Source organism: Aegilops tauschii, chromosome 4 (genome assembly GCF_002575655.3).
Source record: "Aegilops tauschii subsp. strangulata cultivar AL8/78 chromosome 4, Aet v6.0, whole genome shotgun sequence".
NCBI classification, from domain to species: Eukaryota; Viridiplantae; Streptophyta; class Magnoliopsida; order Poales; family Poaceae; genus Aegilops; species Aegilops tauschii.
Genome location: NC_053038.3, coordinates 20,276,183 through 20,293,820, shown reverse-complemented (window position 1 = coordinate 20,293,820; position 17,638 = coordinate 20,276,183). Strand labels below are relative to the sequence as shown.

The following is a 17,638-nucleotide window of genomic DNA, read 5'->3' as shown; positions in this document are numbered from 1 at the left end:
TCGTCGCCGGACATTTGTTTACTCGATCACATCACATCACATCACAGGGCACCAAGCAGCAGATCGGCCGATGCTACCTTCTTTTAATAATTTTGAAAATTCAGCAGCAGCAGCGCCCGACCGAGTACCGAGTCGAGCGGGCCACTCGCGGCGTGGCGACGCAGGCGGTGCTGTTCCCCGCGCACGGCCGCACAGCGAAAAGGGCGTGCGCTTTTGGCGCGGCAGCCGGGGCCGGGCTGCCGTCGAGTGGCCCGGCCGTGCAGCCGCGCTCCATGCCCACGGCCGGGCCTGTACACCGTGACAGCTCCTGCGAGCAGCTGAGCAGCACCTGCATGTGTGCTCCTCATCGCTCTGAGTCTCTGATCTGATGCGATGTGCGGCACATATATCGCCTAGCACTACTATAGTAGTGTGTCTATAGTAGTCTGGTGCGTGATTCATCATTGATCTGCCGCCTTGCTGTCTGGTGCGTCTGCACGCATTGGTTCGTGCAGTGAGCGTGTCATAGGCCCCGGTTTGGTACCTGCACAGTACCTGGATCAGTAGCACTGGTGAACTGATAGATCTACTACTCCATCTGAGAGCGTTTTTTTTTTGCGGGTATCTGAGTGTTGCAATAGGTGGTAACGTGTACTCTCTTGTCAAACACGGGAGGGAGCTACCATCAACGTCGACCTGTAAATAGTACTCTCTCCGTAAAAAAAATATAAGAGTCGGTTTGATACTAAAGTAGTGGTCTAAAATGTCTTATATTTTTACAGAGTGAGCTAAATAGTTTTCGCAGCCAACTGCTTCGAGATTTTCTCATCGAGCTGCGCGCGCACGAATCTTGATGCTTCATCAAACGGCCCTCGACGGCGACTCGTCCATCCACGTGCCGCGTTTTACGGCCAAGTTAATTAAATTTACATACGGTGACAATTTTATCGTACGCGCGCTCGCAGCGCCATCAAACGATTCGCAATTATGCTGTCTCTTGCGCCGGACATGGTCTATCATCACGCCCGCATGTGAAGCTCGGCACGCGCACCGGACCGGAGCTCCTGTGGCGCGCACAGTGGCACGTACGTACGCTCGTCGCGCAATGGCACTTGGCAGGGCGCCGAGCTGACATGGGAATAGTAACGACCACGAGGCGGTGCCGCCGCGACTGCGCTGGTGCGCGCGCGCTGACACGGTGCCGCCGTGACGCGGTGGCCGGACCGGGGGACGGCAAGCAATGCCGCCGCCACGACCACGTGGCATTTCTTTTGGCCGGGCCGGCCCGGGCCGACCTATACTATACATACCCTAAACCCTAAACCGTGAGAAACGGGCCCCCCGGCTCGGCATACGCGTGGCCGGCCCGTCTCCCGGTCCCGGGGCTCCTGCGTGCGCCGCTAGTGTGGTGGTACTAGGCGAGAGTCATGGTGAACACGGAGGGGTGCTAGTGGCGAGTTGTGGCGCGCGGGCTCTGCTGCCGCTGCCGTGACCTTAATAGGGGCCACGGCTTGCTGGCCACTGCACCGAGGGGAGAGAAGCGACGTACGCGCGTGAGCATGAATGTACCCTTGCACCTGGACTACAAAAGAAGATGCACCTGCAAAGTGGAAAGCACCAACACTTTCCACCAGACGGGGCTCGCCTATCTGAAAAAACGTGCTTGGACAGTCGATAAGGTGCTGCGGGCTCGTTCCATGGGTTCAATCGATAAGATGCTTCCTGCGCCCAACAAACATACAGCTACTAAATATCTTCAATTCTAACATCAGTCAGTCCTGCCATGGCATTGCCTGCATCACCTTCCTCCTAACACCCGGGCACCAAAAAATGCCCAGCCCACTACCAAAACAATGCCTCCCTCTCGCTGCCACCCCAACTCATCATGCAGGTGCGCTATTTACATACAGATTACAACAGACGCTGTCACCTAAATTCAGAAGAACCAAACAGACAAAGAAGAGACTAAAGCACCACCTACCTGCCTAGTTCCTCATCTAACAGGAAGAAGAATCCTACCAAGGAAACCTCGTGTCACAAAAGGTACCCCGGTTACCGGTTATTCTGGGGACAAACAAAATAAGCCGAAGAGGAGGGCATACATACACACACCAACGACGACCTCAGGACGACGCGTACATGGAATCCTCAATGAAGTGCTGAACTTCCGTGACAACACAATGAGCCATAAAAATCGGTGATGGTCAGCCGCGAATCTTGCCCAACACCTGCAGTGCCTCAGTAGCTGTCTATCGAATCGTCGGAAATGATGTTTGATCTCGAGGAGAAGATGGCGCGCGCTGAGCTGTAACATGCGTGCCACACCTCGACATACCGTCGACGCTACGCTGTGTTACGTTTCAGTGCTTTGACTGCTCTGATCCTCCTTGCACTTTGCAATCACGCCTCGAAGCTCGGAGCAAAGTCTGGCAACCTCGGGATTGTCCCAGTGTGGTCTGACCTGGTCCATCAGCATGCTGCACGGATCAGGATCAGGGTCGATGGGAGGCAAATCCCGTGGCACCAGAGGGACAAGAAAGGGGTGTTGAAGCAATTGAGGTATTCTCCACCGTTCGTCTCGGTCCCAGGCCAGGCACCTTTGCATGAGATCAATAAGCCATGGGTTGTCGACCGGTTCATAACTGATCTTGTGGTTCCTATCGGTAACAGCTTTGAATTTGGTCCAGAAAGTCGTGTAGTCTGCAAATGGTGTCTTACCATACACCATCTGATAAAGAATACATCCAAGAGACCAGATATCAGTTGGCCGACCACACTTGAAAATGTTCCCACTGGAATCTTGCTCATTGCATAGCAATGCTTCGGGTGACATGTAGTTAAGTGTTCCTACCTGCTCTTTACAGGGAGAGATCAAAGATTAGCATGCCAGATACAACAAATCTTGATGTGACTGGTCAGTAATATTCTTACTAATACAACAAGTATATGCAATGGCAGAAATAAACGAGCGAAAGCAAATTGCATCCCACGGTACCTGAGAATCACGCTGAATGTTTGTCGTATCATTCATTATAGCTTTGGCAATGCCAAAGTCTATTAGCTTCAGTGATCCCTTCACAAGCATAAAATTTGCAGGCTTCAAATCGGAATGCACTATCCGTTCCTCATGTATTGTATTGACTGCTTCAAGCATTTGCTAAAACACAAAACAAGGTAAATTTGAGAAGGCGCTAGGATTTTTGAAATTCAGAATAAAATAACCACTTATCTGAACGCATTCATTATTAATAATGCAGGTACAAGTTCTAGTAACCGACGTCCCCAAAATGTAAGGTGTATATTTTGATAGAGAAGGTTTGGGCTAACAAAGACATGTGGTTTATGTGACATAAAATTGATGTTATTAAAATGATTGCATTTTTATATCACACACAACCACACACTAATCAATTAATTATTGGTCAGAGCCCTGTCTCAATGAATCACTGCACATTACATGTTGGGACGGAGCAAGTATATGTTTAACAGAGCCACATTACATGCATGACTAAAATTTGCACTACTTCCAGCTCTATCTGTATAAAATATTAACCTACATTGCACAGAAGACGTATTGGGGTCTAGTACAAACTTTAAAAGCACAGTAACTCAATAGAATGCAGGAGCATTAACCTAAGCAGGACACATACAAATGAACAATGGAAAATTGTGTAGCAGTTCGGCAAGAGGCAATGCCATTTAAAATCTGGAACAATAGTTCTTGGATAAATTGATAACATACTCTACAATAAGTTAACATGATTTGGTTCACCGAGTCAACTAGAGCAATTTTTTAATGTTGATTTGAAGATTTGGAAGAAAAGCTTGCATCAAAGGTATCCACCTACATTCTAGTTCATAGTTAAGCTAATTGTCCTCTACTCAAGCCTTATGCTATTACTTAAATCGAATTAAATAAAGGTTACCTGCCAATAAAACCGCAGCCAATTTTCATCTATTTTCATATTTGAGTTGTTCCTCTCCTTCCACTTCTGAGCAACCATATGTGCTAAATCAATTTCGCCAAACTCAAGGACCATGTAAATGTATTGATCATCCTTAATTTTTCCATCCCGAGGTGAGATAGGGCCTTCTTTAAGTAAATTTTTATCAGTGACCTGATACATGCCAAAAGCCTTAGGTAGATTAGATAATATTTCCTCTATACAGTGAAAGTATCCTGTGCACAGTGCTGCCGCTAAATACTACTCCCTCTGTAAACTAATAAGATGAGTGGCATATCTTACGGCAATCCACAGTTATTCGTAATCAGGTTTCACACAGCAAGACAGATTGAAAACTTGAAATTTTAATAATCACAGGCAAAGTAGGCTCCTGATAAGAAAAGATGCTAACTTTCCGCTAGCTGGGTTTTTTTCGAGTTTCATTGGCGCTAGCCTAACCATAATTGTATAGAAGTTTAAAAAATATCAAGCAATGGAAATTTCAAAGGACATGATTTTGTTATGCGTTCACCTGAAGGGCAAAAGCTATGAGAGAAGTTCTAGACAATAAAAGGAGCAGAGGGAACAAGAAGCTTCCAGTTCAAAGACAATAGAAGTTAATTTTCTGTACGGCATAGTAAATAAACTAAAATATCATAGCATCCCTCTGCATTTAATAAAATACTCCGAGAACACAGAAAATGAGTCCGATAACTCAATAGAGATGCTGTGTACAAGTATCAAGTTATATGCAGCCCAAAACTAGTAGAGATAAGGTTAATACCAGTACCTCGTAATCAATTAGCTGTATGATGTTACTCTTTCCTTTCAGCTTATTTAGGTAACCGATTTCTTGGCAAAAGCCATATGCCGTCGGGTAGTCACGACCTTTAAGCTTTATCTTTTTCAGGGCGTATATTGCACGTTCCATTGATATAACTTTGTGAACTTCACTGCTGCCACCAGAACCTATTTTACCAAGTTTCTGATAAAGTTTCCCGTTCACCTTAAAGAAATGTTCAGGATCATAACCCTTTTTTCGGCGCTCCTTCTGATCCCTGTTTGCTTGCGAAGTACCCCCATCCTTGGCAGACGTAGATTGTTCATTAGCAGATAACCCTTGGCCTTGGGATGGCAAACCTCCATTGCCAGGGGCAGCTTTGTCCGTTGTATTAGGAACCTGATGGTTTTTAGGATTCCAATCACCAACACTTGATGGCATTGCAGCTTCTTGCTGTTTGGGAGGGACACTACCCGGTATAGCTGCAGATGATTCCACTGTACATTCAGGCATCTGCATTGGCGAAGCATATCGGTTACTCTGAGGAACTCGTGTATTTTGCCCTGAATGTAGTGATACAGCAGTAACAGAAGAACCAACGACAGAGCAACGGGTCATTGGCTCTCCATGATTCTGATTACAAGCTTCTTCAATCACTTTTTGAGGCAAATTTGCTGCATCATACTTGACATCCATCTCAACTGATGCACCAGCTAGCTCAAGCTTCTGATGTTTCCCGCCTTGATCATGTGCTGCCTGAGCCACATGATAATTATCTCCTGCTGACAATGAAACAGAATGCAGATAAGACAACATACTGTCCATTCTACTGTCAGTGGTTACTCCTACATTCTCACCTGCAATGTAAACCGGTAACTAAATACAGAAACAGGTCTGCATTTAACTTTACAAAATAGCCAGAGTCAAAAAAGGAATCTTACCCTGAGAAGTTAAGTGTGAATCGCCAACTGAATAAAACTGATCTTTCTTGAAACCGACGGCCACTGATGCATTTCGAGATGTGATCCGAGATGAAGAAACATCTAACGACGACTTATTCCTGTCCACAAACATATTCATTTCATTCTTCTGCTGGTCGTTTTGACCAGCAATCTGATTATGGCCATCTGTGATAGTACTCAACATGGAAGGTGTAGTCAACATGTCGTTTTGATTTGATGCCAGTACTCCTGCACCAGCGTTAACATCCTTTTGATCAGGTGACACCTTTTGCAACCTGGAGGCCGTCAGCACGCCACTCTGCTTCTGCATAGCCATTCCTCCAGAACTCTGTCGAACAGAAGGGCTGGTACCAGCTTTCGCCGGCCCCTCACCTCGAGGCAACAGGATACGAGTTGCACGCTGTGTTGTACCTGAGGCAAGTTCAAGTTAAAACAAGATGACAACGCATTTTAGACAAATTCGGTTGGAAACGAGCATCTTTCTCTGTAGCAGGGACAGGGAATAGAATCGGAAAGACAATTTAACTGTAATTCTTACCGGGAACAGGGCCTACCACAAAAATGTTTTTTTACCAGGACGATAACTCAGCTTTATGTTAAAATTCCACATATAACATTACAATATTTTATTTATTTCAAATATTTTCTAGTATGTGAAGAAAAGGTCTAGACTCTGTATAGACGGAATCTAAATTAATATAATCCATCTAAAGAAAAGTCTAGCTTCCGTATAGACAGAATCTAAATTAATATAATCCATGAGAAGAGAAGGTCTAGATTCCATATAGACGGAAATCTGAGATACAAACCGCATAGGAATTTTGCAAAAACAAAAAAAACATCAAACTAATTTCTAGGATTTTAAAACTGAGCTCAAGTCTGAAACTTTAAAACCATTTTTTCCTTAATCAAGCTGCAGTGAATATACAATTGCATTGCAGAGCAACTGAGAGGAAATGTGATATAACAACCTTCGGATAACAAACAGTATCTCGCTTCAATCTAATTTGACACACCGATTGATAGCCTTACAAAATAAGCACATCCCAACTCACCATCCGCAAACAAAAGTAGAGCTAGCAGTAACAGTCAGGATCTACCTGCAGGTTCATTTCCCGTGTCCTGAAGCTACTGCGTGTTAACTTGGTTCGATTTGCATGTGACAGACATTAAACTAGATGCATAACCCTAGATGGAAGCAACGCTTAGGGTGTTTGGGTAACCATTTTTTCCTTAATCAAGCTGCAGTGAATATACAATTGCATTGCAGAGCAACTGAGAGGAAATGTGATATAACAACCTTCGAATAACAAACAATATCTCGCTTCAATCTAATTTGCCACACCGATTGATAGACTTTCTAGAACGTCTTTTTGACATAGCCTTACAAAATAAGCACATCACTGCTCACCATCCGCAAACAAAAGTAGAGCTAGCACTAACAGTCAGGATCTACTCTGCAGGTTCATTTCCCGTGCCCTGAAGCTACTGCTGTTAACTTAGTTCGATTTGCATGTGACAAAAGTTAAACTAAATGCATAACCCTAGATGGAACTAGCAGCAACGCTTAGGGTGTGGCTGAGCTCACCGAGGGGCCTCTGGCGCTTGCAGGCCGCATGGATCTGGCCCAGGAAGTCGAGAGGGTCGCCCGTGACGGTGGATGAGGAGGAGGAGCCCGAGGAGGAGGTGAGGTTGGTGTGGCCCGTGTCCCCGGCGGCGGGGAACGTGGCGCTCCTGCCGGCGGCCGCGGCGTCGTCGGGGGCCGGGGGCCGGAGGAAGTTACCCCTCCTCTCCATCAGCTGCGTCGGGGCAGGCGGTGGGGCCCAGCGGCATCTCGCCGGAGAGGCGGACCGGGTGGGGGAGAGACCCTAGGGTTCCGGAGCTCGAGGCGGCTGCTCCGGGGGTCGCGGAGGGAGACGCTCGGAGCCGGCGGCTTCCCGGAGCGCGGTGGGGCGGCGCGGGCGCGGCGGCGGCCGTGGGACGCGGAGCCGGAGCGAATCCGGGGGTGGGGGTGGGGCAGGAGGGAATGGCGACGGAGCCCCCAAATTTTGAAATGGAAGCCGAGCGAGCAGGACGACGGACCAAAACCTTTTTTTTTTTTGCCACAAATGCCGCCGCCGTGCTGGTTGGGCTAGCAGGGCCTCCTGTCCAAAGCCCAATCGTAGAACCCACTATGGGCTTTAATCAGTCGTAACCCGTCTGGCCCGGTTAAGTCGGCCTCACTACTTCCAGCGCGGTGGGGCCCAACTGTTTCCGCTCTGATTTCTCAAGCGTCCGGTGAAGCAGCAAGCGGCGGAGCGTCCCCGCGGCAAGGGATGGCGGCGTGGGCGGAGCAGCTGCAGCGCGAGCTCGCCGGCCGCGGCCTCGCCGTCGCCTCCGTTCCAGGGAAGGGCCGCGGCCTCGTCGCCGCCCGCAGCTTCTTCCCAGGTAACCCCGCCCTCCCCTTCCCTCGGCCGCAGCCGTTCTTTGCCCCTATGTCCCTACCTGCACACGAACCGCTCGACGAAATGCCCAGATGAATGGCACACGTAGATGTTGCTGAGATGGACGATACTGGTCCTTGAGTCGAGCTTGGCCCGCTGGTTTATGTATAATCAAGCTCATGTGGTGGGATTCTCCGACGGTTTTGCAGGGGAGGTCATTATTTGCCAAGAACCCTATGCTTCTACGCCCAACAGGATTTCGGTTGGATCGAGCTGCGACCACTGCTTCGCCTCCGGCAACCTGCGGAAGTGCTCGGTTTGTCGAGTAGCTTGGTACTGCGGGAGCGTGTGCCAGGTTCGGACTCTGCCCTTCGATTGTTTCACGCCGTTGATGGGCAGATACATGCTTCTGTCGCCATGCGTAAACATTCTTTATAGTGATTGTTATGCTTTCAGTGATGTCACTTCTTTAAGTGAAATTTTGTTACGCAGAAAGAAGAATGGAAGCTGCATCAACTCGAGTGTCAAGCCATCTCAGCTCTCACAGAGGAAAGGAAGAAGATGCTTACTCCTACAATCCGTTTGATGGTGAAGCTCATACTAAGAAGAAAACTGCAAAGCGAGAAGGTATTGGGCTGGTTTGGTCTATTCCTGACAAAAAAACTTTCTGTACAATACCTCTGTATTTTCAGTGCATCAGTGGCTTGATACTACCTTTATTTCCAGGCCATTCCATCTTCAGCAACAGATAACTACGATCTAGTGGATGCGTTGGAGTCCCGTATCCTGCCCTCTTGACACATTGATTCATGATAAATTATAAAGATTACGATTTGCGAGTGTTGGATTGACTTCGCATGAATAGACATCTCGAAGGTTGATGATAATCAATTGGTCCTCTATGCTCAGATGGCTAATCTTGTGCAGCTGATTCTCCCTTCAATTGAACTTGATCTTAAGGAAATTGCACACACTTTTTCTAAGGTAATGCCCAATTGCCCATAATATGTTTTTCCTTAGGTTCAAACTGCTATAGTAGACGGAGATTCAAATTAATTATGTGATGCATTATGCTGATGAACACAGCTGGTTTCAGGTGTTATTGTGCGTGTTTGATGCCCTTGTGTTTCTCCTAATTTCCTGATATCTCAAGTAACCAAGGGCTTATATGGTCTTGTTTGAGTAGAGTAAAATCAGGTCTAAACACTTCCTGTGTAGATAAACCAGCATGCTACTGGAGAAAAGGCATGTGTTCTCTAAATATTGCGAAATGGGCCCTTTTTGTAAATCGAAAATACACTTTAAAGTTAAAAGAAATCTGTAGTTCTTTCCGTAAGTACATATACATTCTTATTAACCTGTAAAATTTGATAATATGTGCTACACAAAAAAAAGACAAATATGTGGATCTATAATAGATGCTATTCAGTATTGTAGATCCACACATTTGTTTTTTCTGCACCCCACAAATTAAAACAGTTTTTTTTTACATCATGTAGATCACATCTATATGTACACGTGGAATTGTTTTCAGTTTTTTTATGAAACTTTGAAATATGTTTTTTGACACAAGGGACCCGGGAGCCAAAACACCTCTCTCATGTTGTCGTAATACTTATTCTATCCCAGTTATACATTTTGCTGTGTTCTTCGGTCATTGCTATCAATAGTTTGGACCATTCCAACGAAGAGTATACTTTGATAGCAAAGCACTAAATTAAAGTGTGTGTCCGCCTAGACCATGGCCATGTTGAGATCGAGTGAATGCTCGGATGGTAGCTATGCCTCATAAGGTGTGGACTCCGACCTTTCATTGTCGCATTTCTGGGTGCCTGACTCTTCTTTATTATAAGGGCACTGAAGGGCATCTTCCCCTTGAATTATTGAAGTTTGTTTTAGAGCATGGCCATTTTCTGTAATTCTAGTCCTTTGTGTACACAGAAGTTGGCATTGCTTATTGTCACGTGCTAGAGATCTTAGCTGTAATTGGAAGCCTTAGACCCAACCCCCTGGGCTTGGGCAGTGCCGTGATTGCAGTGCACCCGACCCAAGTACAGGTGTGCAACTGTGGGAAGGGCCGGGTTCAGAGACAAATCTCCCTTTTCTTGTTAATTAGTTCTTGCTTGAGAATAAAACTGTGCCCAAGTCCTTTTAAAGACTGGCCCTAACAAAGTGATATAGTCAAATCTTAGTTTAACAAATGTAACTGGAAGTAAATATACTAACTTGGAAGGAAGCAGATAAAAGATAGCTCTATGTCGGCCTGCAACATCCACCTGGCTTTCCCATCACCGGCAGTTCTGTTCCTGTCCCTACCGACTGTAACTGATCAACTTACTGTCGGAGCTAGCCTTGTCGTGCCGGTGGTAGTGGTAGCACCACATGACACCTTATGATACATAACTTGTTTATGAAGTAAGTGTGAATGGTTTATCGTCTTCTACATGTGTGCAGTTTGCCTGCAATGCTCATACCATATGTGACCCTGAACTGAGGCCCCTTGGGACTGGACTGTTTCCTGCTATATCAATTATTAACCACAGGTAGTATCTGAGCTTTTGTTCACCTGTTTGGCATTTCTCTCAGATTTGATCATTTGATAAATCATTGTATTTGTATTTACCCTTTTCTGGTATAAAGTTGTGTACCAAATGCAGTTTTGTTATTTGAGGGTCGGACTGCATATGTACGCGCGTTGCAACCCTTGAGTAGCAATACTGAGGTAAGGAAAGTATTTTTTTTTGTCTTCTGCCTTCGTCATTCATTTGTTAACATGCATGCTATGCTTTCTTTTTCTTTACATTTCCTCTCATTCTGGAGAATGTTGGATGCATATGCTTTGTCAGGTATCAATAAGTTACATCGAAACTGCAGCAACCACTTTGAAGAGACACAATGATCTCAAGCAGTACTTCTTCACCTGCACATGTCCCCGATGTATTAAGGTTTTCCATTCTGCCGCTTTTTTTATTTTCCCCAGGAAATTAACATTTGACAGGGGCATATAGCACTAGCACCTTTGAGGGTCTACTAGTGCACTAGGCCACTAACAAACACATTTATAACATGTGAAAAATCCGGAAAAAATCATGACACATATATGATATATATGTACCTTGCTACAAAATTTCAAGTCAGAGCTCTGTTACATTTTCGTCAATGTTACAGGATTCTGAGGAAGATGCTCTCCTGGAGGGATACAGATGCAAGGACCAAAAGTGTGATGGCTTTCTGCTGCCTGACTCGGGTTGGTTGGAAATTAGGAAAACAATAAATGAAGAGATGGAACAAAGAAAATTCTAAATCATGAGCAATCGTTCTTTATCTTACATTCTATCTCTATTCAACATCTCCAGGAAAGAAGGCTTATACATGCCAGAAATGTAGCATTTCTAGAGATGAAGAAGAGGTAAAGAAGGTGTCGAGTGAAATATTACTGTTGTCTGACAAAGCTTCTTCGTTTCTTTCATCTGGAAGTATCCTTCGCTATCATTTTTTTCTGAAACAAATATATCTAATAAGCTTATGTTTTGTATTTCACAAAATTTGCTACCTTAATAAGCAATATAGATAATAGTGAAGCAGGTTCAGTGTACAAGACCATTGAGCAGTTAGAACAGAAGCATTACCATTCTTTCTCGACCACTTTGCTTCACACACGTGAAACACTCCTGAAGGTATATTTCTAGCTTGTGTAGGAAAAACAACTATTTAGGGATGCACAACACAACTCCGCCTATGTCTTCTAGGCATAGCCGGTCCCAAGCCCGGGTAAAGGAGGAGGGTTGTGATAGGCTTGGCGAGCCAACGTAAAAACTAGCCAGTCCCATAGGTATGAAACCCATTTGAGCGAGAGTAGTACTAGGATGGGTGACCTCCTAGGAAGTCCTCGTGAAAGGGTTTCATATCTAAGGGTTGTGATAGGCTTGGCGAGCCAACGTAAAAACTAGCCAGTCTTTTGGGTATGAAACCCATTTGGGCGAGAGTAGTACTAGGATGGGTGACCTCCTGGGAAGTCCTCGTGAAAGGGTTTCATATCTAGCCTACCCCAACTTGTTTGGGATAAAAGGCTTCGTAAGTAAGTAAAGTAGGGATGCACAACACATTTACTAGAATGACTGTATGAGTAACTACTGCCATTCACCCATGCAACTTCACTTGATCTACTATCTCACCAGGCATACCATTGCTGCAGATATATATGGAGTTGCAAGATTGGCAGACTGCATTGATGTATTGCAGATTGACTATTCCAGTTTATGAAAGTAAGGCAACCTTGATCCTATTGTATTTAACTGGGAATATCTTATGCTATACAATTATATAATATATATTTTACACCATCATGGTTCTGAATTAAAGGGTTTGAATTCTACCAAATCATATTCTGACGTCCAAGGTTAACTTCAGGAAAAACTTTGCATGTTTGTAAGAAAATTGTCTCAATCTCATGCCAGGAAGTGCTTTCCATCTGTTATCCCTATTCCTGTTTGATCTTGTTTTTTAGGCCTCTCATTTTTTTTGTCTTAAAAGTTTGATAGGCAGCAACCTGTGGGGTTAACCCATAAAGAAAGATACAGTGAAGAGTGAACTTAGGATGATCTGTTTTTGTCTCGTAAAGAAATAATTCATAGGTTGAAACCTGCTATTATGCTTCTTTTCATTGAAATCCCAAATTCCAAAACTACACTTATTGATAGCACTTGCTAAAGAAACACGTGATTTTATATTTACGAGGGACGCGCATTTGGGATCAAGCGTGAACATGTAAGTTACGACATTGGTTAATTGTTTAGTTTTGAGATGAAAATATCATCTTGAATAGTGCGCGAGAAAGTTATCAGTGAACAAAAAGTGAGAACCCTATCATGATCAGTACAATAAGTATCTATAATGCTGCAACTGCTGCTGCATGACAATGTTGATATTTTTGGCCACAACCCACAGGCCGCATAGTAGCTGGTAGAACATTATATCAGCAAGGAAGGGCAAGGGCAAAAGTTTATATACGATCTTAACAGTTTGAAAGGACATTTGCAAGCGATACAATAAAAACTGCTGACTGTTTTCATTGAAAAGAATGTTTTCTCAAATTCTCATTGCTCTTCCTTATGTTAGCTCACTGTTTATGGCAAAACTCGATGTTCGCTAATGTTGTTGCACTTTCATCAGGAGTTTACCCACCTTTTCATCCAATGGTTGGACTGCAATTCTATACTTGCGGAAAGCTCGAATGGTAAGGGTACTTTTACCTATCCACACACTTCCGTTCATGTGTCATCTATGATGTGATAGCTTTCCATGCTAGTATAGAGAAATTGGATCTTTTGCCCCACTTTACTTCTCCATTTGATCATTTGCCCCCCCCCCCCCCCCCTGAGAGGCTGCCGGGTGGGGCCCGGGGCCACTGTCATTGAGACAATCAAGGGGCAAATCATCAAACCCCTTGTAAAGTGGGGCAAATCAAACCCCTTGTCTATTAATCATTTGTGTGATTGTCTGATGCTAACTTTGGCACTGTTAGGATATGGACATGCCTTTTCAGCAACCGTAGCACATTTTGACACAAGGTTTTAAGTTGTGATGGTCTTTCATACACAGTAATTAAAATTCGCAAGTAGTCCCTATGTTTGTCTTCTGTCTAACACTGGCTCTCTGTTTTCTTCTTTCCTGACTGTTCCTTCTTTGCACCGCTGAACAGTGTTAACTAAAAGCTCCTCCATGCCATAGGTTGCTTGAGTACACGGAGGACGCTCTGAAATCGTTAACCAGGGCAGCAGATGTACTTCGGATAACACACGGCACACAATCCCAGTTCATGAAAGAGCTATTTGGTAAGCTGGAGGAAGCGAGGGCTGAAGTTTCATTTAGGCTATCGTCTGGAGACGAGCAAATTTCATGAAAAGACGCAACTCACCGTGATGACAAATAGGGATCGTCGATCTCAGGACAGCGGTATAGGGTACCAAGGATGGCTCATTAGCACCCTGCAGACGATGCCTGAAGATAATACAGAGGATGCTGTGGTCACGATGAGATTGAAGTCTGAGGTTTTGTCGAGGGAGGGCGATGGGGACAAGGGTGGTTAAACGGATCGCATAAACACGCTCTACAAACAACATGCCTTTGTCAGATGTAACATGGATAAGGTGTTTGAGTTTAATGATGATGTAGCATTATTAGTCCCATGGTTTCTTCTTTGGGCATTTCTCCTATCCAGAAGCTTGACTTTTTGTCTGTAACTGAATCCGTCACATAGAGATTGCCTCATCAATCATCTTGCTAAAACAAGGTAGTATGGGGGGAAAGACTCTTGGAGTTGCAATCCAAATGCATTTACTGAACTTCAACAGCGAAGAAGAATTGGGACCAAGTGGCAAATGCACATACGTTTCGTCGTCCACACATCTAAGTTTTGTCAGTTCAAATGTGTGCTATCTGCTATAGGGGCTAAGCTCAAACATTAATATTTACACGTCCTGTATAGCTTCAGGATGGGAAAAATGAGCATTTTCGATAGTTGGCACCGGATCTTCGTAGCGTAGAGACTAGCATTTACTCCCTCCGTTCCTAAATACTAGTCTTTCTAGAGATTTTAACAAGTGACTACATACAGAGCAAAATGAGTGAATCTACACTCTAAAATATGTCTACATACATCCGCATGTTGTAGTCCATTTAAAATGTCTAAAAAAACCTTATATTTAGGAACGGAGGGAGTAGCTAGTATTATTACAATGGTACTCGGTATAATGGGTTGACCATCTTCAGCACAAACAAGTTCCCCTTGTCGCCTCTTGAAACCCTACAAATCCAGCAAGAAGATTTTTCGCAACATTAGTGAATGTTATAATACCTGACATAACAACGTCCCCCCCCCCCCCCCCCCCCCCACACACACACACACACACCCCCAAACACTTGATTATATTTATTGTCATTCTGAAGTGATTAAGTTTGATCATCTCACGGTCTATAAATCAGTACAAGTTGCTTTTACTTAGCTAATGGATGTCTCTACTATCTGGATATCAGGTCTCTTAATTAACTTACAAAGAAAACTTACTGTACTAGTAACAAATATATTATGTACATCAAATGTGTATAGCAGGTAAATATCAGCTCTGAAGTTTATTTATATTTTATGCAAATATTAAATCTTCTAACAGAAATAACAAGAGCCTAAAACTATTTTGTATATGGGGTTAACCCATAAGGCAATAACATCAATCTACCTGTTTTTTCATATGGCATGGATAAGGTAGGAGCATTGCGTATGTAAAATTAGGGCTTTCTTTGTACCTGGATTTTTTTTTTTGAAACGGAGGCAAAAGGATTGCCTCATTGATTAATTAAGAAGAAGAGAATTGCCCGGTTAATTTACGGAAAACCAGACAAAAACCGATACAAACACTCCAAAAGCGGTCCACTCACATGACAACATAGACGGCCCCGCCAAATGCTCCCAACACACAACAACCAGAACTCCCAATACTTCTACGACTCAAAAGACCAAAGCCACGTCAATAACACGAGAAACTGAGCACTACCCATCATGAAATTGCGGGTGCCTTCCCTTTAGCATCATCAACCAAAGGAGCCAAAGGTCATCCCATTGGTTGGCATGCTTGATTTCCTCCTGAAAAAGACCCTTGAAAAAAAAGAGAGTAGATTTAACATTGACTATGCATCCACTCCTATTCAGCAGCGTTTCAAATTAAATTAAGAATCAAAGTAATGTTGTTAAGCTCATTTTTAGCAAAATGGAGTGGAAATTATTGCAGTTTTTTCTTTATGGCAGCGAAACCAATTTAGCTAATTTATAGGAAACATGGAAGAAATGATTACCTGATGGATGTATTCCCATGGTGTCCGGTGTACGTAGCACACACAATCCAACGCTAGGCTGTAAATGAAAACAAACATGAAATATCAACGTAGATAACTGGATTCCTGTGTTGCCACCGCGAGTATGGGGGAAGAAGGCGTGTGCGGTGGCAAACAGGTCTACGCCTAAGACCAGACTGACCCTTGCTCGTAAAAGCTTGCAATCCAGCCAGCAAGCTCGTATGAGGTCAAGTCTATTTTCCGGAAAGGACCTTGATTGGTTTCGGTGCGCGAGTGAATGTGATTGGGTTCAATTTCGTCGTGTTTACCCATTCTGAACGCGCCAAAATATGTACCTCCAATGTGTCCTCTATCCCGTTTCCCGTGAAAGCATGTGTGCATGTGACTCCTTAATATCTCCTGCGCGCGCGCGACGCGCCCAAAAGCTTTCCCTGAGTGCTCACATCTCCTGCGCGCGGTGGCATACAAGATGCGAGGAGGCCGGGCGTTTAGAGCCGCCCGCCGCCGACCTGGTCAGAGTTTAGCTCCCCCTGCCTTTGCCCCCTCGCCGAGCCCACAACCGAGCGGTGCCCGAGGCACCCGGTGGCTCTTGTGGCTTGTAGCTGCACTAGGTCTTTCAGCTTCTTTGATTCGTAGGATTTTGAAAATGTAGGAATAGGAAAAGTATAGGATTGGGGTGGCATGTCAACTTGAATCCTATAAGATTAGCAAGGAGTGTTTGATGTTACATGGAAAACAAAGAAAATGTAATAAGAGGTTGGAGTGTGGATGTTAGGTTTCCCATGAAATGTAGTACAAAAGATTTCATAGGAAAAATTCCTATGGGATCCAATCCTATGAATCAAAGGGCCAACATAGGAAAAATTCCTAAGGATTTCAATCCTCTAGAAATCCTATAGAATTCCTTTGAATCAAAGGAGCCCACTATTGCTCTTTGGCATCTCTTACGTGACATTGCGCTTCCTCGCGTCACGGGCGAGGAAGAAGGGCCAGATAGAAAAGGCTAAAAGGTACGACCGTACGAGGCCCTGTGTAGCTGTTTGGTATGTTGCTGCACGTGCCTTTGCGCAAGTCTGGTCTTAGGCATTAGTGGTTAAAATACGATCAAGAAAAAGAGTAATCCCCCTCCACGACCAAATTGTAACAGAGGGCAAGGGTGTAGTGTAGGGGGCTATAGCCCCCCCCCCCCCCCCCCCCCCCCCCCCCGACAAATTGTAATTTTTCAATAATTGTTTATTTCGGGGTACATGTATACTATAATCATTATTTTTATCTATAATCACATATATGCTGTACTAATACCTTATTTTTGATGAAAATGTTCTTTTCGATGTTTGTATCTTAGCCAAGAAATCTACCAGAGGGTTGATCAGTTAGTTCCCATAGTGCAGATAAAAAAACACCAATATTTGTATCTTATGACTAGGCAAGAAATGTACCAGAGGATTGATCACTTAATTATATTTATTGTCATTCTGAAGTGATTAAGTTTGACCATCACACGGTCTATAAATTAGTACAAGTTCATTTTACTTAGCTAATAGATGTCTCTACTATCTAGATATCGGGGCTCTTAATTAACTTACTGTACTAGTAACAAATATAGTATGTAGATCAAAAAAAAATTCGATAAAGGGTGGATTTTATTGGCATTACGTAGATCAAATGTGTATAGCGGATAAATATCAGATCTGAAGTTTA

At 44.2% G+C, this 17,638-nt stretch overlaps 2 protein-coding genes across 8 annotated transcripts; one reads left to right on the top strand and one right to left on the bottom strand.

Moving 5' to 3' along the window:
- Positions 1-1,859: 1,859 nt before the first annotated feature.
- LOC109776438 (serine/threonine-protein kinase MPS1) lies at positions 1,860-7,728 on the bottom strand. 5 transcript variants are annotated; one of them, XM_020335078.4, is made up of 6 exons: positions 7,255-7,728; positions 5,646-6,077; positions 4,714-5,483; positions 3,906-4,097; positions 2,975-3,136; positions 1,860-2,830 (listed from the first exon to the last, which is right to left on the bottom strand). In XM_020335078.4, exons 1-6 carry the CDS (start codon positions 7,460-7,462, stop codon positions 2,333-2,335), a joined length of 2,262 nt encoding a protein of 753 aa, XP_020190667.1. In that variant the 5' UTR covers positions 7,463-7,728; the 3' UTR covers positions 1,860-2,332. The 5 variants fall into 5 exon arrangements, with proteins under 5 accessions (XP_020190667.1, XP_020190665.1, XP_073352214.1 ...); XM_020335076.4 differs by having other exon boundaries at positions 4,714-5,561; positions 7,255-7,669; XM_020335077.4 differs by having other exon boundaries at positions 2,054-2,830; positions 4,714-5,486; positions 7,255-7,669.
- A 161-nt stretch (positions 7,729-7,889) lies between these two features.
- LOC109776439 (histone-lysine N-methyltransferase ASHR1) lies at positions 7,890-14,433 on the top strand. 3 transcript variants are annotated; one of them, XM_020335081.4, is made up of 15 exons: positions 7,890-8,093; positions 8,299-8,444; positions 8,582-8,716; positions 8,816-8,870; positions 8,955-9,073; positions 10,544-10,632; positions 10,730-10,811; positions 10,936-11,034; positions 11,258-11,336; positions 11,446-11,565; positions 11,660-11,766; positions 12,285-12,354; positions 13,262-13,325; positions 13,820-13,923; positions 14,022-14,433. In XM_020335081.4, the coding sequence occupies exons 1-15, from the start codon at positions 7,982-7,984 to the stop codon at positions 14,048-14,050; spliced, it is 1,410 nt and encodes a 469-aa protein (XP_020190670.1). In that variant the 5' UTR covers positions 7,890-7,981; the 3' UTR covers positions 14,051-14,433. The 3 variants fall into 3 exon arrangements, with proteins under 3 accessions (XP_020190670.1, XP_073352215.1, XP_020190669.1); XM_073496114.1 differs by lacking the exon at positions 11,660-11,766 and having other exon boundaries at positions 11,446-11,498; XM_020335080.4 differs by having other exon boundaries at positions 13,820-14,274.
- Positions 14,434-17,638: the final 3,205 nt, after the last annotated feature.